At 48.1% G+C, this 20,308-nt stretch overlaps 11 protein-coding genes across 11 annotated transcripts; 9 read left to right on the top strand and 2 right to left on the bottom strand.

The window, feature by feature from the left end:
• Nucleotides 1-3: 3 nt before the first annotated feature.
• ASPWEDRAFT_28919 (uncharacterized protein) lies at nucleotides 4-1,340 on the bottom strand (the record flags this gene model as incomplete). The annotated part of the gene is made up of 4 exons (XM_040833202.1): nucleotides 4-6; nucleotides 50-360; nucleotides 442-780; nucleotides 830-1,340. The coding sequence occupies 4 exons, from the start codon at nucleotides 1,338-1,340 to the stop codon at nucleotides 4-6; spliced, it is 1,164 nt and encodes a 387-aa protein (XP_040687389.1).
• A 631-nt stretch (nucleotides 1,341-1,971) lies between these two features.
• Nucleotides 1,972-2,926, top strand: ASPWEDRAFT_173151 (uncharacterized protein; the record flags this gene model as incomplete). The annotated part of the gene is made up of 4 exons (XM_040831027.1): nucleotides 1,972-2,022; nucleotides 2,071-2,099; nucleotides 2,148-2,664; nucleotides 2,714-2,926. The coding sequence occupies 4 exons, from the start codon at nucleotides 1,972-1,974 to the stop codon at nucleotides 2,924-2,926; spliced, it is 810 nt and encodes a 269-aa protein (XP_040687390.1).
• Nucleotides 2,927-3,334: 408 nt separating this feature from the next.
• ASPWEDRAFT_52136 (uncharacterized protein) lies at nucleotides 3,335-4,737 on the top strand (the record flags this gene model as incomplete). Its single annotated transcript, XM_040837710.1, has 6 exons — nucleotides 3,335-3,561; nucleotides 3,673-3,932; nucleotides 4,009-4,271; nucleotides 4,319-4,330; nucleotides 4,367-4,481; nucleotides 4,529-4,737. 6 exons carry the CDS (start codon nucleotides 3,335-3,337, stop codon nucleotides 4,735-4,737), a joined length of 1,086 nt encoding a protein of 361 aa, XP_040687391.1.
• A 203-nt stretch (nucleotides 4,738-4,940) lies between these two features.
• On the top strand, nucleotides 4,941-6,333 carry ASPWEDRAFT_113767 (uncharacterized protein; the record flags this gene model as incomplete). The annotated part of the gene is made up of 2 exons (XM_040828431.1): nucleotides 4,941-5,482; nucleotides 5,532-6,333. The coding sequence occupies 2 exons, from the start codon at nucleotides 4,941-4,943 to the stop codon at nucleotides 6,331-6,333; spliced, it is 1,344 nt and encodes a 447-aa protein (XP_040687392.1).
• Nucleotides 6,334-6,427: 94 nt separating this feature from the next.
• Nucleotides 6,428-8,055, top strand: ASPWEDRAFT_41573 (WD40 repeat domain-containing protein). Its single transcript, XM_040835590.1, has one exon. It carries the CDS (start codon nucleotides 6,462-6,464, stop codon nucleotides 7,866-7,868), a length of 1,407 nt encoding a protein of 468 aa, XP_040687393.1. The 5' UTR covers nucleotides 6,428-6,461; the 3' UTR covers nucleotides 7,869-8,055.
• A 27-nt stretch (nucleotides 8,056-8,082) lies between these two features.
• ASPWEDRAFT_113821 (dihydrodipicolinate synthase family protein) lies at nucleotides 8,083-9,050 on the top strand (the record flags this gene model as incomplete). The annotated part of the gene is made up of 2 exons (XM_040828436.1): nucleotides 8,083-8,463; nucleotides 8,514-9,050. 2 exons carry the CDS (start codon nucleotides 8,083-8,085, stop codon nucleotides 9,048-9,050), a joined length of 918 nt encoding a protein of 305 aa, XP_040687394.1.
• Nucleotides 9,051-9,231: 181 nt separating this feature from the next.
• On the top strand, nucleotides 9,232-11,445 carry ASPWEDRAFT_173156 (Zn(II)2Cys6 transcription factor; the record flags this gene model as incomplete). The annotated part of the gene is made up of 8 exons (XM_040831028.1): nucleotides 9,232-9,260; nucleotides 9,326-9,445; nucleotides 9,491-9,552; nucleotides 9,595-9,672; nucleotides 9,714-10,216; nucleotides 10,258-10,531; nucleotides 10,576-10,935; nucleotides 10,979-11,445. The coding sequence occupies 8 exons, from the start codon at nucleotides 9,232-9,234 to the stop codon at nucleotides 11,443-11,445; spliced, it is 1,893 nt and encodes a 630-aa protein (XP_040687395.1).
• A 161-nt stretch (nucleotides 11,446-11,606) lies between these two features.
• ASPWEDRAFT_173157 (uncharacterized protein) lies at nucleotides 11,607-12,731 on the top strand (the record flags this gene model as incomplete). The annotated part of the gene is made up of 6 exons (XM_040831029.1): nucleotides 11,607-11,721; nucleotides 11,771-11,782; nucleotides 11,824-11,921; nucleotides 11,971-12,006; nucleotides 12,050-12,654; nucleotides 12,701-12,731. 6 exons carry the CDS (start codon nucleotides 11,607-11,609, stop codon nucleotides 12,729-12,731), a joined length of 897 nt encoding a protein of 298 aa, XP_040687396.1.
• A 43-nt stretch (nucleotides 12,732-12,774) lies between these two features.
• Nucleotides 12,775-13,848, bottom strand: ASPWEDRAFT_173158 (uncharacterized protein; the record flags this gene model as incomplete). The annotated part of the gene is made up of 2 exons (XM_040831030.1): nucleotides 12,775-13,589; nucleotides 13,635-13,848. The coding sequence occupies 2 exons, from the start codon at nucleotides 13,846-13,848 to the stop codon at nucleotides 12,775-12,777; spliced, it is 1,029 nt and encodes a 342-aa protein (XP_040687397.1).
• A 1,581-nt stretch (nucleotides 13,849-15,429) lies between these two features.
• Nucleotides 15,430-16,687, top strand: ASPWEDRAFT_173159 (4-hydroxyphenylpyruvate dioxygenase family protein; the record flags this gene model as incomplete). The annotated part of the gene is made up of 2 exons (XM_040831031.1): nucleotides 15,430-16,226; nucleotides 16,303-16,687. 2 exons carry the CDS (start codon nucleotides 15,430-15,432, stop codon nucleotides 16,685-16,687), a joined length of 1,182 nt encoding a protein of 393 aa, XP_040687398.1.
• Nucleotides 16,688-17,378: 691 nt separating this feature from the next.
• ASPWEDRAFT_41578 (sodium:solute symporter family protein) lies at nucleotides 17,379-19,549 on the top strand (the record flags this gene model as incomplete). Its single annotated transcript, XM_040835591.1, has 3 exons — nucleotides 17,379-18,277; nucleotides 18,327-19,297; nucleotides 19,345-19,549. Coding segments are annotated over 3 exons (1,954 nt in total), but the record flags the coding sequence as incomplete, so codon positions are not given.
• Between the last annotated feature and the right edge of the window lie 759 nt (nucleotides 19,550-20,308).

The raw sequence follows: 20,308 nt of genomic DNA on the forward strand, positions 1-20,308 counted from the left end.
TGCCTACTAGATAGCCATAATTAGTATGATATATTAATATCAGACAGACACTAGATTCCAGACTAAACCACTCATGCTCCTGGACTCCCTTTATCGATAACCGCTCCTCCGGCCTAAACCGCGTCAACTGTCTCAAAAGATCACCCAGGACCTTTACTTCCTCTTGCGAAATATCACGGATTTCACCTTCAACCTCAACGCCAAGTTTAAGTAGATCTTCAACAGCCCGAATCTCTTTGACCGGAGTTAGATCTTTTTGAACTGCACGCCACTCAGAGTCCGGCTCGTCTTGGAACCAGTCCCGACACCCTTCCCAAGTCGTCGACCACCATGGCTCTGGCAAAGGACCAAGCATCAAGACTAGAAAGTATAGATAATCATCGGGTTCATTGTCAAATAGATCAATTATCTTTCGTCCCATTCGAATAGTGAAGAGCGTACAAGCAAGTGCCCACAGATCACTTGCAATACTGGGCGGCTCGCCTAGTAGCAGTTCAGGTGCACAGTAGCTTCTGGGTGTTCCTAATGTTTTTGGTGGATGTGATAGATCAAATGATTCACCAAAATCAATGACGTAGATCTGATCGGTAAGAAACTGAGGGTCAAGATCATAGAAATCAATCGAGTCAACAAGGTATTTTCGTGCAGTTCCTGGCAATGGTTGTCCAGAGTAGGTGGTGACTTCGGATTTTATTGGTTCGCCTAATATTTCAATGACCTTTTCTTCAGATAGGCCATCAAGTCCAGTCATGCGGACGAGCACGTTTCTTGGTATAAAATCTAGAATTGGTTAGATACCATATAGATGCTTAGTATATGGGCGACTTACCTCCATGACATATTCCATGACTGTGTAGTGAAGCCAAGGCCTTAACAGCCTGGAGAGCCATGCTCTGCAATGTTCTCTGATCCTTAAATTCTTGTGTGATAGAAGAAACAGGCGGCCCAGCAAGAGGGTAGACAAAGCACCAGTGCTCTCCATTTGGTCCTTTCATTTTGAATTGATCCAGTGGTAGACAGATTGAGTCATTATCAATCTTTAATTGACTCAATTTGTTGACTTTCAGCTCAGGGCAGTCATCCCCATAGAACCTAGCCATGATAATCTTTAATGCAACATATTTCGGCATTGGGTCCAGAACATGACACAGCCAGACAGTCCCAAATCCTCCATAACCGAGTTTGTGAATCACTTTATATTTGCCACCATCTCCAAGCCGATCGCCCAGGTGAACTGGATGGTGGCCACCGGGTTCATAGTTGAATACCTTCTCTAGATCTCTGGAGAAGCATTGAGCTTTAAATCGAATCCAGGGGTATGGGGATTGAAGCCTGAGCATTTCTTTGCTGGGCCATAGCTGACAAGTTGTGGTAGCCTTTGGTGATTTGCTGAAGACGACAGTCGTCGAAATCAGGTGTGACTGTTCCTTATTTTTCTGACCTGTTGCTATGTTATCAGGGGTAATATATGAAGTCGCAGTGATGGATAATCGAGTACACACCGCAAGTGACAGGCTAGAGAGGGGAAATCGGCGATGTGGGGCTGGATGAAAGGGTAATTAGGATAGTATTAGTAGTAATCCTAAATAAGGGTTAGTATATACTTAAATTTTATACAAGATATTAAGTATTATTTTTATTATAAACTATGTAGTGAATATAGTACCGAAGACGAATGGATATCCACAAAAGCTACTAAAGAATGAATTGTCCGATCTGGGAATATATGTATGGTAGACGGACGATGCTTATGAAACGGAGACAATATGTCTTACATCATTCAACATTATCAACTGGTAATGATATCTTGATATAAACGATAGATAATCAGTAGATTGACACCTCAGGTTCATGACATGTGACCTGTACAAAGTACAAGATAAACAAAGAACCCCGCACGACTTGAGCTCCTCATCAACTCATCCATCTTCAATCTCAGCGATTCCTGCTAGCATCAGAGATAGATCAACAATGGCTTTCAAATGCGAGGCTGTATCTGTGTTCCACGCATTCCTTTTCCTGGTATGACTGCTGCCGTATAATGCTTTGCTGGGCTGATCGTCTCCACAGTGCTCTGCAATCAGCCTCATCCTTGGAGCGTACGTACTCAATCAACATTCAAAAAGAATCTTTCTAACATCATCAAGCCTAGCCTGGTCTCGCAACTCATCTTTCCACCTCCCTCTCCCAACCTCGCTCCCAGCCCTGGCAACACTCCTCTCCCCCCTCACCATCCTCGCCTTGATCGCCACAAAACTCTTCATCCCAGCAAACAGAAATACATCACCCCTTAACCTCTACCGCTGGAGAATCCTCTCCATAGTCGACCAACTCCACTCCATCGCCTCGACCATCATCGCCACGATAGTCCTGACCTACCTCTTTCCAAACAACATCTTCTCGTGCCATCTCGAGCAGCAATGGCAGGCATTCTTCCAGTCCCGAGACGCAACAGCCATCCGAGCAATCCAGGATACATTCCAGTGTTGTGGGCTGCGGAGTATCCATGACCGCGCGTGGCCGTTTAAAGATCGGAACCACGGCGATAATGCATGTGAGCAGCAGTATGGATACAGACAAAGCTGTTTGTTGCCGTGGGGTGAGCAGCAGCGCGTCATCTCGTGGATGGTGTTTACGGCTGCTGTGCTGGTGTGGGCTGTTAAGGTAATTTACCTGGTTCTTTCTTAGTTTATGTTGTATTAATCGTGTGTAGGTTGGCTTCTTCCTGTTCGACCGCCGTCAAGCTAGTTGGATGAGTACGCAGTCGTCGAGAGGAGCGGTGGAATACCAACGAATCACGCAGCCAGAAGAAGAAGAGGAGAATGATCAGAATGGTTCTGCGGAGAATGGAAATGGAAGGATTCTATTGCCCCACGAGAGACCTCATGAGAGAACTGCGTATTCCAATGAGTGGGAGCAGCGTTGAACTCAATTGGGCTATACTTCAATTTCTAAAATGAGGGTGACGTAGAAATGGTGAGATTTCGTCAGGGTTAAATGTTGAATTCAGACTAGTCTATCATTTTCTACTTTGTTAACAGTAGATGCCTCCTTACACTATTTGCGTATATCCTCAATATGACCAAGTTCTAAGTATCATCAACATGGCATGCATACAGGGAAGCAGTGGGGCCTGTTGCCAAGCATTGAAGCGTGATCAGCAACCAGCAGGAATCCAGGAGAAACGGATTCATCTAACATGGTCCGTTTAGACCCAGGCTTAAACATGATTCGTTCGTGGCGGCGTGCCTTTCAACCTGTCAGGATCAATTCAACTTTCTATTCTCCCCTACCCACGAGACACTTGAGATGCCAGCCTTTGTTGGCAGATCGCATGATAGCGTCGTCGACGCTAGTCCCGACAGCTCCTCGCCCATTCCCCACTTCTGGGTTTGAGATGATTGACTCTACAGAAATGATAGAAGAGGAAACGCTGCCTACATATTCCGCCGAAAAGTATTATCCTGTCCACATTGGCGAGGTGCTCGATGATCGATATCAAGTACTCGCAAAACAGGGATATGGCGTAACATCTACCGTTTGGCTTTCTCGTGATCTGGAGTACTTCTGCCTCATTCATCTATAAGGGGGTTTAGACTAAATATATAATACATCCAAATATGTTGCATTGAAAATGTACGTTTCTGGCGTGGAACGAAACCATGAACTCAGCGTGTACGACCGCATCAATTCAGCCAAAACAGACCATCTGGGCAGGACTTTTATCCGCAAACTATTAGATCATTTCTACATTCAAGGCCCTCATGGCCGCCACATCTGCCTTGTCCATCAAGCCCTTGGACTTAGTGTGGATCAATTTCTGTGTTTTCTTGACGGGCAGGTAATGGGCCTGAAAGACCTCAAACCATTCCTTCGACAACTTTTAGGAGTCTTGGGTTTTCTTCACACCGAAGCCCATATCATTCATACCGGTAAGTCTTCTTATCAGCAAGCGACATGCAGTGACTGACTGCAAAGATATACAATTAAAAAACATGTTGCTTCCAGCCCATGAGCCGGGATTCTCTGGTATCGAGGAAGGCGAAATGGAGTACCCTTCACCCAGAAAGATCCTTGACAGCCAAATAATCCACACAAGCCAGATCCCCATTCCAGGTAATGGCTTGCCACTACTTAGTGACTTTGGTGAAGCTCGATTCATAGGCAAGAAACACGATGATGATATCATGCCGAATGTATACAGGGCACCTGAGGTTGCGCTGAAAATGGACTGGGATTGTAAGGTTGATGTGTGGAATGTTGCTATGGTGGTGAGTATTTCTGATTATACATAATATGCTATGCTAACATGGTGGAGGCCTGGGATATCGTCTGACGTAAAACTCTCTTCAATGGCAGGAATAAGGACGACATATTCGATGATCGAGTTCATCTCGCGGAAATGATTGCAATTCTGGGTGCCCCGCCAGTTAAATTTCTCAAACAGAGCAGAGTTCATTCTGTATTCTGGGATGATGAAGGTATTGCCCCTTCCCATGAATTATTATAACCCCGCTAGCGTATCCAGGTAAATGGAAAGATCTGGCACCAATCCCTGATATAAAACTCGAGGGACTGGCAAGTGATATCAAAGGAGACAATAAAGAGGGCTTTCTACGTTTCATGCGAAAAGCATTGATGTGGAAGAGTGAAGATCGACCAACGGCTAGAGAACTCATGTTTGATGAGTGGTTGATGGAGGGGTTGGATCTTAGCAAGAAGGTCAACCAGACGTAAAATGTATATCTCATAGACAGCAAGTACTGTGACATCAAATATACTCAAGATAAACACGCCCTGTTGGCGACATAAATCGGGTGCAGTACCCGAATCGGGATAGACCCGAGATGCCGTATATTAGTCACTACATCATCATAATATCCTCTCCATTCATCCATCTATCAACTCCATCTATCATCATTCTTATCATCCATTCTAAAATGAAATCCAAACGATCTCCCTTGCGGGTCTCTCTACACCCTCGCATCAATTACAACTACAACACCAGCCATCTATACAGAGCCAAATCAACCTCAGTAGAAAAACATCATGTCCTCCCCCCGCACTCCCTTCTCCCCACAAAAATGCTCTGGCGATCACTTCTCGTCGCCACGATATCCTCCCACCCACGCCTTCTCTCAACCTCTCTATCATTACTTACCCACATCACACATCCTCGATTCTTTTTACTAGACGTGAATAAGAATCCAATCTTGAGAAGCATTCTGAAAACCACATTCTACAACCATTTCTGCGCAGGCGAGAATGGGCGAGAAGTCACCGCCACTATCGGGAGAATCAAAGATATGGGGTTTAGGGGTGTGATTCTGACGTATGCGAAGGAAGTTGTTGATGCTGATGAAACAGCGAAAGAGGGCATTCAAAGCGAAAAAGAAAGCTTGAATACCGAGATTGAGGCATGGAGACAGGGTGTGCTGCAGACTGTTGAGATGGTTGGTGATGGTGACTTTTTGGCGCTCAAGTACTTCCCCATCATCCATATATGTATATCTACCTACTAATGAGAATAGATTCACCGGGGCAGGCCCCCTCGCCACACAAGCACTCGCATCCAACAAACCCCTCCCAGGCCAAATGATGTCTGCACTGAGGGAAATCTGCACTCGCGCCATCCAACGCAACGCACGCATCTTCATCGACGCAGAGCAAACATCCGTCCAGCCGGGCATTGACGCCGTCGCTCTAGATCTCATGCGATTATACAACCGAGACGGAGCAGCAACGGTCTACAATACGTACCAAGCATATCTCAAATCCACACCATCCAACCTCCTCTCTCACTTCGACATTGCAGAGAAGGAGGGGTTCACGATAGGCGTGAAACTCGTCCGAGGAGCGTACATCAACTCCGAACCGCGGAGATTAATCAACGATACGAAATCCGATACCGATGATTCGTATAATTCCATCGCGGGAGGAATTCTCACACGCCAATATGGGCCATTCGGTCGTGAGAGAGCATTCCCTCCTACAGATCTCTTTCTAGCAACGCATAATAAAGAAAGCGCACTCACTGCACACGAACTCTATCAACACCGCTTGTCCACCAGGGAACCAACGACCAAAGTGCAATACGGCCAGTTAATGGGCATGGCAGACGAAGTGAGCTGTCGATTACTGCAGTTGAAGAGTGACGGGAAAGCCTCGCCGGAAGTGTATAAATGCCTCAGCTGGGGGACGCTGAGTGATTGTCTTGCATACCTGACGAGGAGAGCCGTTGAGAATCGGGATGCGGTGGGGAGGAGTAAACAGGAATATACTGCTCTTAAGACGGAGGTGAAGAGGAGAATTATGAGTTATTTCAAATCATAGTATATAATGAATATAAACATTATGGTGTGACTCATTAATGGGGCGGTAAATAGGCAGCAATTCTCACCCGACTCAGACCTCAGTAATTATTCTCAACCAAGCCCAACCACCACCAGCAAACATCCAAAATGCCATCGATGAATCAGAAAAAGTTCGTCGAGCAGTTCAAATACGCTCTCGAGTCCAATTTTACCTCCCCATCTGGTGAGCCAGCATTGTTGGCTCCTGATCATCCGAAAAAATGGGGCCAAGAGAGGGCGAGGATTCAGCTGGACGGAGAGGCAAAGGAAATGACTCTGAGTCCAGACAAGAGATTCGTTGCAGTTAGTATTGAGAAGGAGATTCATGTCTTTGATGTTGCTGGGGAAGCGCGTGCCGAGGTGTTGAAGGGGCATGTGGGAATCGTGGACGATATCAAGTTTGCTCCGGGTTTATTCGACAGCAATGGTGCCCGTTATATGTTGGCATCAGGTAGTGGAGGCTATGGTGATGAGCAGATGGTTATTTTATGGGAGCTGGATGAGAATGGAAAGCTTATATCGAGAGAAAGCGAGAAGACATTGGACGTGGATGCCCTCACAGCCAAAGCACTGCAACCTCTTATATCCGAACTGGCAGACAGTCACGGCTGGAATCCAGCTGGAAAAGCTATTACCACTCTAGAAGAAGACGTGAGAAACGCCCTTCGCAACGCCATCGCCATCCACGAGCAAGAAGACAAACATTGCCTCGCCGGCGAACTGGCTTCATTCGGCAGTCCTGCCTTCGGCCCAGACGGCAAGACGCTCATCTATCTCACCCAGAATCACTCAACGCAGGAAGAAACCCGTGAAGCTGCATCTCTTCCCTGCGTCAATATCTGGGATGTGCAAAGTAAATCCCTCCGGCACCAACTGCGCGGCCACACCGACTCTATAATGTGGGCTGCCACAAGCCCAGATAACAAACTAATCGCATCTATCGCATGGGACGGCACAGCGCGGATCTGGGACGCCAGTTCCGGCGAATGCCTACACATCCTCGGTCCCTTCAATGGGCAACTCTGGTCCGGCGCCTTCTCCCCAGACAGCACCCATCTCGCCATCAGCCAAGGCAGCCCAAACACCCACTTACACGTCTACAACATCCACACCGGCACGTCCGTCTCCTGCTTCGACGAGTTCGAACGCTGGGCCCGTTCCATATCCTGGAGTCAAGACGGAAGCATGCTAGCAGGTGCCGGAGAAGGCGGCACCCTATACGTCTGGGATCCGTACACGGGAGTTGAAAAGATGCGACGGAGTCTCGCGTTGGACGATCCAATGATGAGTCGGTTTGCGGGGATCTCTGGGGTGCAGTTTGTGGATGGAGGGAGGAAGCTGGTGTTTCAGATTCGGGATGGGACGGTGGAGGTTTATGACTTTGAGAAGAATGTGAAGCAGTTGTTTCTGAGGGAGGGGGAGAAATGTCCCCGGGCGGGGGTGGTTTGTTCAGCGGATTCGAGGATGCTGGTTGCTTCGGGTGGAGATATTTTGAGGGTTTGGGATTTAGATTGAGCTATAGTCACCTTTTTTACATCATGAAGCTATAGTTGTCTTGTTGTATCTCGGGTTTATCCGATCATCTCGGCAAATGCCGAATGATCTATACGGGAGTAGACCGACACTATCTTTTAGAATACATTATTTAAACAGGAATTCCACAAGAATGAAACATAATCTTCAATTATAATTTAGTTATCTGCATCATCCAATAAAGAAATCTATCAACATGCCCCCCAAATACGGCGTCTACTCCCCCATGGTGACCTTCTTCCACCCCAACGAAGACATCGACTACTCCAGCATCACAAAACACGCCCAGCGCCTCTTATCCAGCGGCGTCTCCGGCCTCGTCATCCACGGCAGCAACGGCGAAGCAACCCATCTGCTGCACGACGAACGAGCCAAGATCATCCGCCATGTGCGGGACATCGCCAAAGAGTACCCCGAGACAGTAATCATCGCAGGATGCAGTGCGAATAGTGCCCGCGAGACGCTGTTGTATATCAACGAGGCCAAAGACGCGGGGGCAGATTATGCGCTTGTCCTGCCGCCGAGTTATTGGTCTGCTGCGATGAGTAAACCTGTGCTGAGAGCGTTTTATGTCGAGGTACCCTCCCATATCCCTAATCTGGATGATGATGAATATTAATCCAGAAGGTCGCTGAAAAATCCCCCCTCCCCCTCGTCATCTACAACTTCCCCGGCGTGACATCCAACATCGACCTCGACTCGGACCTGATCATCGACCTCGCAACTTCCTGTCCCAACATCGCCGGCGTCAAACTCACCTGCGGCAATCTGGGCAAGCTGCAACGCATCTCTGCCTCGCTACCTGCTACCTCTTTCGCCCCGTTTGCCGGGAAAGCAGACTTTCTCCTGCCGGGCCTGACTGTCGGCTCGAACGGGGTGATTTCCGCGCTGGCGAACGTCGTTCCAAAGGTCCACGTTGAGGTGTTGAGGCTCTACCAAGAAGGTAAAATTGAAGAAGCGCAGGACGTGCAGAGAAAATTGTCAGTCGCAGATTGGGCGCTGCTGAAGCTGGGGATTTCCGGGGTCAAGGCGGCGAGTACCAAGTGGTTTGGGTATGGGAGTTCGCAACCGAGAAAGCCGTTGCCGTGGGTTGGGGTTGAGGCTATTCAGGGGGAGGTGGAGAAGGCGTTGCAGGTTGTGGTTGATATGGAGATGAAGTTGTAGTTGTATGCTGTTATGAATACTCAGAGTGAGGGAGGGAGGATCGGCTAATGACCCGAATTATGATTACCCCGCCATGAATTTCCCGCCTTGAGAAGCACCTCAACCATCAGAGCAGCAAAAGATGAAGTTATCTGAATATTCCTGATAACTCGTATTATATATCTATTCTTATTCTCCTGCAATGACAACTCCCCCACGCACCGCCAACGCGTAAGTGCATCTGCAGCCTCGGATCAATCTCCGATCGGCTGATCCCGTTATCTGACTGTGACCAGGTGCGAATCATGTCGGCGTCGCAAGGTGAAATGTTCCGGCAGTCAGCCCTGTCGAAGCTGTACCAGGCATAATTGGGAGTGTGTGTTTGGGGGGTCTGGGAGGAGCCGGTATTCTGAGACGTATGTCTGCTCTATTGAGTGGATGATGGATGGCTGATGAGGTAGACATGTTCGGGGATTGTTGGATCGGATTCGGGTTTATGAGGAGCGGATTGCGGTGCTTGAGCGTGAGTTTTCTTATATTTAATATGGATGATACTGATTAACAGGTGTTCCAGGTGCTTCCTTTCAAAATACACCTGCAGAGCCGGAGATAGCTTCATATCCTGACAACGGCATCAGTCCTGGTAAGTCATCCCATCATATATAGAACCAACTAACTATCTAGCAACCGACTTGACCTCTGGCCCAGCATTCGAATCCCAAGTGAGGTCTCTCCTCGACCAGACTCATCCAGAACACAACGACTCGCAATGGACGTCCGCCAGACCCCTCGTCAACGAAGCCACAGCCCCGACAATCCCATCTCTATCTGAATCTCAACATCTCCTCGATCGCTTCCTCTTCTATCTCGGGGTGAGCCAGCACTTTTTCGACCCGCGCATGTTTTCCGATTCCATGATGCTGCTGTTTCAATCGCCACAGCAACGGGATTATCAGATGCGCTCGACTTGGTTTACCGAGTATCTCCTCGTCATGGCGATGGCGAAACTGATGGATGTGGATGAGCCTACTTCCCAGCCTCCTGGGGCAAATCTTTTCGCAGAGGCAATGAGACGATTACCTCCGCTGCATCAACTGGGTGAGGAGGGCGTTATTGCCGTGGAGATATTGACGCTGGTGACCACGTATCTGCAATGGTGTGATCGGAAACACGACGCTTACTTATATGTATGATCACCATCCTCATAAAGTACTATACTAATTAACAGATTGGCCTCGCCCTCCGCCTCGCCATCGCACTCGGCTGTGATCGACCAGCCCACGAACAATCCTGTCTCCCATCAGAAACCGCCCATCGCGTCCGTCTCTGGTGCACAGTCTACATGCTCGATCGACGCCTTTCCTCAGGCCTCGGGCTCGCAGCCGGCGCAGATGAACGACAACTCTGCTCTGAACTCCCTCGCCACGCGATTGGCTTTCAGTCCCCGGTTGCGTTGTCGATTAATGTCCGTATTGCGCGTACGACGGACGATATCATGTCTTGTATGTCTCTGATACTTGATGATATATAGGTACTAACAAGTCAGCGTTATACGGGAACACGTCCATCACGCAAATAGACCTAGTCCAGAAAATCCAGAAGATTCTGCACGACCTATACGAAACCGGACGATCGTTCCCTCCTGCATTGGTGTTGGATTTCAATCGGCCTCTTCAGACAGTAACCCGGACCGGGGCTTCGTTATACTTGATGCTATTCCAGGCTATCATTCTCTGCGTCCGCCCCATCCTCCTACAAAGGGTCCGTCAGAAAGTCAGAAAACAGCATGACCAACTCCCTCTAAGCCCGGTGCCTGCTGTACTGACCCGACTATGTGAGACATGCAACGAAGCAGCTACTAAAAGCCTGGCGATTCTATATTCTCTACAGCGCCAGCGCACAATTCGTAAGTCTTGGTCTCTCTGACAGACTCATCTAACTTTGTATAGCAAGATACGGCTTCTTCGACCTCGACGCCACCTTCTCCGCCGCCTTTGTCCTAGTAATGATGGGCTTCGTAGATAAAGATCGCGCACGACCACCAGCTCTAGACCAAGCCTTGGAAGTTCTGCGCTTCCTCGCCCGAGCCGGTAATCTCGCTGCAGAAAAGCGGTTACACGATATAACCCAGTCTTGTTCGCGAGTGTGGCCAGACCAGATACAACCAGAGACAACCAACTTTTCTCCCCAGCAGACAGAAATATACGACCCCTCAGACGAAAGTAGGTTGCTAGAAACATGGATGCACGCAGAGGGCACATCCGCACCGTTCGAGATGCAGCCAGACTGGAATTTAGATCTCGCCGTCGAAGCGGAGGGGATATACGAGAGTTTCTACGATCCGACCATGCCTCTGACGGGAGTTGATTATTTGGATTGGGCGGAGATTGAGAAGGTTTTTAACGAGAATGTATAATCTTGAGTTTTTCAAAGTGTATTATGGATGAGGGGGTTGACTCGGGTGTTGCACCCGATATCTCCATCGGTTCGCCATCCGGTCTGATCCCCGCATGTATTTAGAGACATCCAACATTCAACATCATCTCAATTCTTAATCTACTCATATTATCAGCTACAATGTCCTTTGAACCAGAACTCGAACCATCCCCAGCCCCCCTAATCCCGACCTGGAAAGATAACCTCAAAGACCTGACGGCGGGGGCGGCGGGGGGCGTAGCTCAGGTTTTTATCGGTGAGTGCCCTACAAATATATTATAATATAATATAAACTAACAGACTAGGACAACCATTCGGTATGTCGTCTATATCAATGCAGAGTGAAGCTAATGGCCAGATCTGGTCAAGGTGCGACTGCAAACACAGAGAGGGGGAAATGCGATATCTACCACGAGACATATCTGGAGGACGGAGGGGGCGTTGGCTTTTTATAAAGTATTCTTTAACCTTCAACCTGCTTCATAATCGTTCTCTGACAGAATAGGGCTCACTAGTTCCCATTCTCGGCATCGGTGCCTGCGTACGTCTCCCCCATATATCAAATACTCTACTAACAAAACCAGGTCAGCGTCAACTTTGGCGCCTTCCACTACTTCCGGCAGACACTCGAAGCCCATCAGAACAAAACAACACTCTCGACTCCCCAATTCTACCTCGCTGGCGGAATGGCCGGAATAGTAACCAGCCTCATCTCCACGCCCGTCGAACACATCCGTATCCGCCTGCAAACACAACCCCACGGGCATGCAAAAGTCTACACCGGTCCATTGGACTGCGTTAGACAACTCATGCGCCAAAACGGGATAAAAGGCATCTACCGTGGGCAGTGCATCACCCTCCTCCGCGAAATCCACGGCTACGGCGTGTGGTTCGCTACCTATGAAGCGTTACTCGGGTACACGATGGAAAAGCAGAATAAGAAACGCGAAGAACTACCTAACTGGCAGATTGCCGTTTGCGGGGGGATAGCTGGTGAAGCACTTTGGCTGCTGAGTCACCCGATTGATGTGATTAAAAGCAAGATGCAGTTTTATGGGAGTGAGGCGCAGTATAGCAGTGCAAGGGATGCGATGAGGCAGACGTGGAGTGCGGGGGTCAAGGGGCTTTTTGATGGGATTGGGCCGGCGCTGTTGAGGGCGATGCCGGTTTCGGCGGGGACGTTTGCTACGTGAGTCTTTCTCTTTTTGATATTGATGGTGATGCTGATTGTGTAGGGTTGAGGTGGTGAGGAAGTGGTTGGCTTAGATAGTCTGGGATATCAATTGGGATGTATCTATCTAGTCTAATGTCATCTATCCGTAACGTTCAGGTGTTTCAGAAAACTCGCTTTTGTCTCTTGCAAGATGCTTATCATCCTTCGCCGACCACGCAATGCAAGCCGCAGCCGCTCTAGAGGGCCCGACGTTGCGGTGGACGAGTCCTGTATGAGATGTTCCATCTGCAAGCAAAGATACTCCCAATCGCACTCTTCCGTTGTTTTAATATCATCGAGCTCAAAGATCAACGATCGCGGTGCCCGAGACTGCCAGTATCGATCTGGAACAGCCAAGTCCACGACTTGAAATAAAGGAGAAATATCCAAGCAGCTCAGCATATCGAGAATCGTATATAGAACCTCCAGTGGGAGATACGATAGTCGAGACGGTACTTTCTTGGAGGTTCGCTTTTCGATGCCCTTCTTTCTTCGCTGGCGACTGGTGTGAATTGTCTTTGCTACCAGCGGTATTCGAAGGGGGTCTTCACCATCGTGCCCGTGATTCTGGTCCTGCATTGTGCCAAACTTGAGATCTCTGAATCGTGCATAAAGAACCAGAGCAAGACACTCCAGATTCTGCTCCTCACTAGGGCCAATCACAAGCTTGATGAACGACCAGCAATGCATATGGATAGGCAGGCCCGTGATAGCCTGGACATCCGAGGGATCACAGTGTGTTTTGGTGACTGGCACGCTCACCACCCCGTCCTTTTCTTCAGGTTTCCGTTTGTACGATCCAAGAGCAGCAACGCCCTTATTAGAGGGAACGTAGAAATAATCATTGCGACAGGTGGTGCTTTGCGCAATCCCAGAGATCTGGTAAATACCTTCAATCTCATTGTAGATAACTGATTCAGTCAGCGAGATCTGGGTCATGTGTATGGTCGACATACTGAGACGATATAACCCCGTCCATTGGTTTTTGCACTTTTTTGTAAAGTAGCGATCCTCGACCTCAGACGCCTTGCAAAAGAGCAGTCCTTTATGCTTTTGCTCTTCCCATTGCGTTTCCCAGTCCAGCTTTTCAGAGAAAATATAATCCCATTTTCCTTGAACTACCACTGCCCCGCAGACGAGGCAGCAGGGACTGCGGAACATCGGTGTCATCTTTTGTTGAAGTTCGCATATGTACATGGGTATGTTTCAATATCAAGTCTCATTTTGATGTCATGATGAGCAGGACAAAGCAATGATACATCAGTTATGGATATGGTGGTGAGGTGATTCGGAGAGGTCAGTACTGATCTGATGTCATAGCTATCATCATATATCATACTACGATATAAACATACAATAACTATATGATTGATACTTAGCTCCATATGGATTCCGCGGGGACGTTTTCTATCTGAGTGTCTTTCTGTCTGATAATATTGTTAGAGATGCTGATCATATAGGCTAACTTATAGTTTGGGGTATTAATTATAGAATGGATGTTATAAAATACTATCTTCCACTCTAACTGCATTCTGATAAATACAAATACTATTTTTGTCTCTATTCTTAACCCCCAGCTATCGGGCGGTTTGGACCGTTCGACTTTGCCTTTCCATTAAGTGGTCTGGAGTGCTGGGGGATGATGCGTACGTAGTTCACCGTGCATATCCCAAGACACAGATACATGGCCATCCACCTTGTGCGCATGGCGCTTGAACTTCTACTTAGTCACGGCACCAAATGCCCAACGTGGCAAATGTAGAAAAACCTGATCGGATCGCGCCTTGCATACTTTCTGGAAGCTAAATCTTTCTCCTTACTTTATTCATATCTAAAACGTGCGCGGATCTAGGTAACGCTGGTTTACTATTAATTATGGGCTACATATTTCTAAATATTGTTTTCTGTTCCCTACACCTAGCAGTGTGGCTTATATATCGTCAGCTGAAAGGAACGGATTATCTGACTTTCTTGATACACTCTCTGTGCTGAGCATGTCTGTTAAACAGTTCGATCTGTCACTCTAGATCCTGATTTATTCTAGCCTTACTTGACCAGTTGCAAGCATTATTAGCTGGGTTCGCAGCAGGACCACCAGAGTGACTGTTTTCTTGGCCGCCCTTTTGTAAACATCTAGTGGTGTCTTGCACTTTCAGCTTGTCTGGGATAGTGGGCATTGTTTGATTCTCTATAGAGTGAGAGTGGTGCTGTTGGAAGAGAAAGTAAGTTTTCATAGGAAGGGATGGAATGTGGACTGATAGGCTATGATAATCTCGCAATTAAAGGTTATAGGATACTGATAAGATGGCGGTATCTGAGTAAGGTATATTTAGAGAAGTAAGGGTCTAAGACTAGTCTTTGCTAAGTACCTAGAAAAGAACATGCACTATGCATGTAGTTGATATCCTTTAAGGAAGTAGCTTTTACATGCAATATGATATCATTATGTTATATGCACTGAATGAAATACTGCAAGGGAGGTTGGTCTACAATTACATGCTATACTATAGAAACAAATGCTTTCCCTTATTACATAGTCCCTTACTATAGCCTATGCATGTGCCCATTATCCCAGGTGCTCACCGTAACTGTAGTAGGCCTAAGGCCCTATAGTTAGATGCCCTCAGCGGGAATCTATAAGTAAGCCCAACTGGACAGTCATGTCTCATTTACCACGCTTTCCCTGTGCTTGAATTCCACCGCTGAGATATATTATACTCTATTTATACACCCACTCCATAGACCGCCCCAATGGGAGATGCCAGAGCCCCCCAACGCCCGGTGAGCACCATAAACCCCAATTACCTCGGCTTCGACTACATAGGCTGGTACGTGGGCAACGCCCGGCAAGCAGTGTCTTACTTTGTAAACCACTATGGGTTCGAGGTTCTTGCGTACCGTGGCCCAGAGACCGGGTCCTACGTGACGACAGCGTATGTTGTAGGCAATGGGGCTGCGCGATTCCTCTTCACGGCGCCCCTCTGCTCGCCAAATAATGCATCGGATAAGCGCGCCACGCCTGATGAACACCAGCTCTGCGAGGAGATCCACACACACGTAGCCAGCCACGGCGATGGTGTTAAGGACATTGCATTCCGGGTGGACGACGTGCACGGCGTGTGGGAGCACGCCGTCCAGAACGGGGCCGAGTCTGTCCGCGAACCGACAGTGCTGAAGGATGACGGGGGCGAGGTCCAGATTGCTGCGATCCGCACCTTCGGGGATACTATTCACACGCTTATCAACCGGTCGGGTTACTCTCGTCCATTCCTGCCTGGCTTTAAGAGTGTGGAGGGTGGGGAGAATCGGCCGGCGTATCTGCCCAAGGTTGAAATCGTGGAGATTGATCACTGCGTTGGCAATCAGCCGTGGGATGGGTTAGATGGGATTGTCGATTATTATCAAAACACGCTCAACTTCCACCGGTACTGGAGCGTTGATGACAAGGACATGTGCTCGGATTACTCGGCCATGCGGTCTGTCGTGGTGGCGTCGCCGAACGAGGTGATCAAGATGCCGATGAACGAGCCGGCGCAGGGGAAGAAGAAGTCGCAAATTGAATAGTATGCCCTTGATTCGAGAGAAACCGCGTGGGATGAGAACAAAACTAACCAATTGATAAAGATTCGTTGACTACTACAACGGCGCCGGCTGCCAACATATTGCCTTCCGCACAAACAACATCATCGACGCCGTGGAGAGTCTGAGACAGCGGGGCGTTGCCTTCCTGTCCGTGCCGGAAAATTACTACACAGACGTGCGGAAGCGACTGGAGCACATGGGGACCCAGATCAGGGAGGACATCGACAAGCTGCAGCAGTACAACATCCTGATCGACTTTGACGAGGGCGGCTACCTGCTGCAGGTCTTCACCAAGCACGTTGGCGACCGCCCGACTGTCTTCCTCGAGATTATCCAGCGGGAAAACTTTGATGGCTTCGGTGCTGGCAACTTCAAGAGTCTGTTTGAGGCCTTTGAGCGCGAGCAGGTGCTCCGCGGTAATCTGTAACTAGGCAAGTATTAATGGATAAGTTATGCCACGTAAGGCTGCTATTCTATTTTATGTATTCTATCTGATTAAATAGAGAACTACTATTATATGGATATAGACTTGGGAGATCAAGCTGTAGCACTACCATATATATCGCCATGGCTATATATGCACTTGGCATGCTGAAGAAAATTAAATCTTTGTACATAATAGAGGCAAGGGAAGACGGATGTTTCTTCGCCTTTATACAAGATCAGATCTAGGTTGTGAATATGATTGAATTTTTAGTTGTCCAACTCGTGTGTGTGTAACTTCCAGCTTTGCTGTAGATAACATAATTTCATTCTACTCGCAGGCTATATACCAATAACTATATGATGATCACTTGGCTTCTTGCTGATTCTACGGGGAAGTTTCTGTGTGACTTTCTTTATCTGATATGTTGTTGGAGATACTTCATACAGGTTGGCTTATAGACTGGGATATCAATTGGAGAACGGGATGTTATCAATAATCACTATCTTCTACTCCAACCGCATCCGATATGCTATCCGTGAATATAACATCTCGTATTGATTATCTCCAAGGTCTCTTATCTGCGGGGTGAAGATGACCCCAACGGGTGGAGTCAAGATAAGCTTTGATATAACTACACCTCGTATTCAACAGCATAACAGCCAAATACCAACAATCCATTGTCATTGCTAACAATGGAAACCCTCCAAGTCCTCCCCCCAGGCGCAGGATACGGCATCGTCATCGGCATCGGGGGCATCTTCGCCCTGTTCATGCTGGCTCTAACATGGCTTCAGAATCGATATACGAGTTTTTCCACAGGCCAAGCGGAGGAATTCAACACTGCTTCCAGGTCAATCAAGCCGGGTCTGATTTCTGCTGGAATTGTCTCGTCGTGGACATGGTCTGCTACGCTTCTTACTAGTTCGACATTTGCATACTCGTACGGTGTCTGTGGGCCAATGTGGTACGGGGCGATGGGGACGCTGCAGATTCTCATGTTTGGACTGATTGCGATTAAAATCAAGGCTAATGCTCCCGGTGCGCATACGATGCCGGAGATCGTGCTGGAGAGACATGGGAAGATCGCGCACATCACGTATCTCTACTACGGGCTGGCGACGAATATGCTCGTTGGGGCTTGTTTAGTCCTCGGTGGAGCACAGGTCGTGGCAGCGTTGACGGGGATGAATGTGTATGCGGCCAACTTTCTCATTCCTCTGGTGGTGACTGTGTATGTGATAGCTGGGGGTCTCAGATCGACATTCATTGCGGACTACACACATACGGTCATTCTGTTCATTGCGATTCTCATCTTCGGGTTCATGATCCACGCCACTAGTGATCTGGTTGGTAGTCCTGCGAAGCTATACTCTCTGCTGCAAGAGGCATCGCAGAATATGCCCATTGAGAGAAATACAGATGGTTCGTATCTGGCCTTTCACTCAGTCGGAGGCCTCATCTTCGCTTTTGATCTGTTCGTCGCCTCGTTTACCACGGTCTGGCTGGATCAGAGTTATTGGCAGCGAGCGATTGCCTCTCGTCCTGAAACGTCTGTCAAGGCGTATATCCTGGGTGGAATTGCGTGGTATGGTGAGTCTATCTACCTCTATATCATATAATATAGATGATAACAGTATAGGCATCCCCTTTGGCTTCGCAACAGCCATGGGCTTAGGTTGCGCTGCCTTGACCAACAACCCTGCCTTTCCCACGTATCCCCATCCCCTCTCAGCAGCACAGGTTGACGCCGGCCTCTCTGCCCCAGCAACAGCCATCACTCTCCTCGGCAAAGGAGGCGCAGTGTTGATGCTCATCCTCCTCTTCATGGCCGTCACCAGCTCCACATCCGCGGAATTAATCGCTGTCTCGTCTCTTCTCACTTTTGACATATACAAAACATATTTCCGGCCGCATACAGACTCTGTGACCCTCGTGCGGGTTAGTCACTACGCTATCGCTCTCTACGCCGTCGTCCTCGCTGTCTTTTGCTGTATATTAAACGCAGCGGGAGTGAATCTTACGTGGCTCCTCACCGTCCTGGGTGTGATTGTAGGCGGTGCATCGTTGCCAGTTGGGATGATTCTTCTCTGGAAGCGCATGTCGACTGTTGCTGCCATCGCTGCGCCGTGGATTGGGTTTGCCTGTGGTCTTGTCGTGTGGTTTGTAACGTCGCATAAACGGTCTGGTGAGATTAGTGTGGCTTCCACTGGTGATACTACGAATGCACTCGCTGGGAACCTGGCTTCGTTTGGAGTCGGCTTCATCATGGCTGTTGTGCTGAGCTTTGTCTTTCCCAAGAAGAGTATGCCACTTACCAGAGATCTATCACCATCACCATCATCACCAGCAGAAAAAGATACAGACAAAACAACAACTCCCACCCCATCATCAGATCCCCAAATCCCACCAATGGACCCCATCCTCGCCAAAAAAGGAACCAAAATAAGCTGGGCCGCCAACGCAATCTTCTTCTTCGGTGCAGTGATTCTCGTGCCCTTTACGCTCTTCGGGACGGAGTATGTATACTCGCGGCCGTTTTTTACGGGGTGGGTTGTTGTGTCGTTTATTTGGATTTGGGTTAGTGTGGTTATTTGTGTTGTTTATCCGGTGGTAAGTTATTGATCTTGTACTGGGTGAGGTGATGCTAATTAGTGTAGGTTGAGAGTGCGGATGCGCTGAGGAATATATCAAAGGGATTATGGAGGGATATGAGGGGTTTAGGGGGGCGGGGTGAAGTGTAGCTGTACATAATCATTCTAATATCATCTGCTGCTTAAATACTCTCGTCTCAACTATCTCGGACGAGAGCATAACGTACCGTCGAGCACAATCATCAGTGAAATGAAGCCCTAAACTGTGCAGTAGAACCGCAGGCTACATTGATTAGTTCCAGCACTGGATATGCCAGGTGTATCACTCACCCATAGAATCGCACTCCAGCCAAGTCCAGACAACTCGACTTCGCATTCCCCATTCAGCACTGCATCGCCAAACCCGATGCCTGAGAGAAGAGAGGTTAAGAATCGTAGTCTCCGTGTGCGTGTGCGTGTGTTGTATATTGCCTCGGAGGTCGTTGGAGCGATGCCGTCTTTGTCAGAATACATTCGAACATTCGATACAATATGAATAATTGACTGCTTGAAAGAAGAGGAGAAGAGGTAAAGCACTCTGTGTCATCGTTATCTGTCATGTCAGGCAATGATGAACATCCCGCGGTTATCATTATAGATAACAATACAGGTTGGAAGGCTTCATCGAGTATATTGAGTAGTTTGTAGGTTATATTCTTGGGGTGAATATAGAATAACATGCAGTAGCCCATGTTGTTGGACTATGTCACTGTAATCTGCAGTGTCTTTATCTCTCCATACAGATGGGTCCCTCTGTGCTAAATATATGCCGCTTTCGATATATTCTACACACTATCTATCAGCATGTCAATCTGGAGTAATATATATTTACGATGCTCATTTCATCACGTGCAGTAATATCAGTGAGCTTGGCTACTTTAAATTCGATAAGAACATGGATCTTCATTCTCCAGTTGATATTAAGTGATCAGCCAGTATAGCCCTGCTTACCGGCTATTTTTACTCGGATGTTCATCATGCATATCAGAAT

The sequence above is a fragment of the Aspergillus wentii genome, assembly GCF_001890725.1.
Source record: "Aspergillus wentii DTO 134E9 unplaced genomic scaffold ASPWEscaffold_5, whole genome shotgun sequence".
Lineage (NCBI taxonomy): Eukaryota > Fungi > Ascomycota > Eurotiomycetes > Eurotiales > Aspergillaceae > Aspergillus > Aspergillus wentii.

Bases quoted from the DNA above. Each gene is read 5' to 3' on its own strand.
- ASPWEDRAFT_41573 (XM_040835590.1), top strand. From the start codon at position 6,462: ATGCCATCGATGAATCAGAAAAAGTTCGTCGAGCAGTTCAAATACGCT.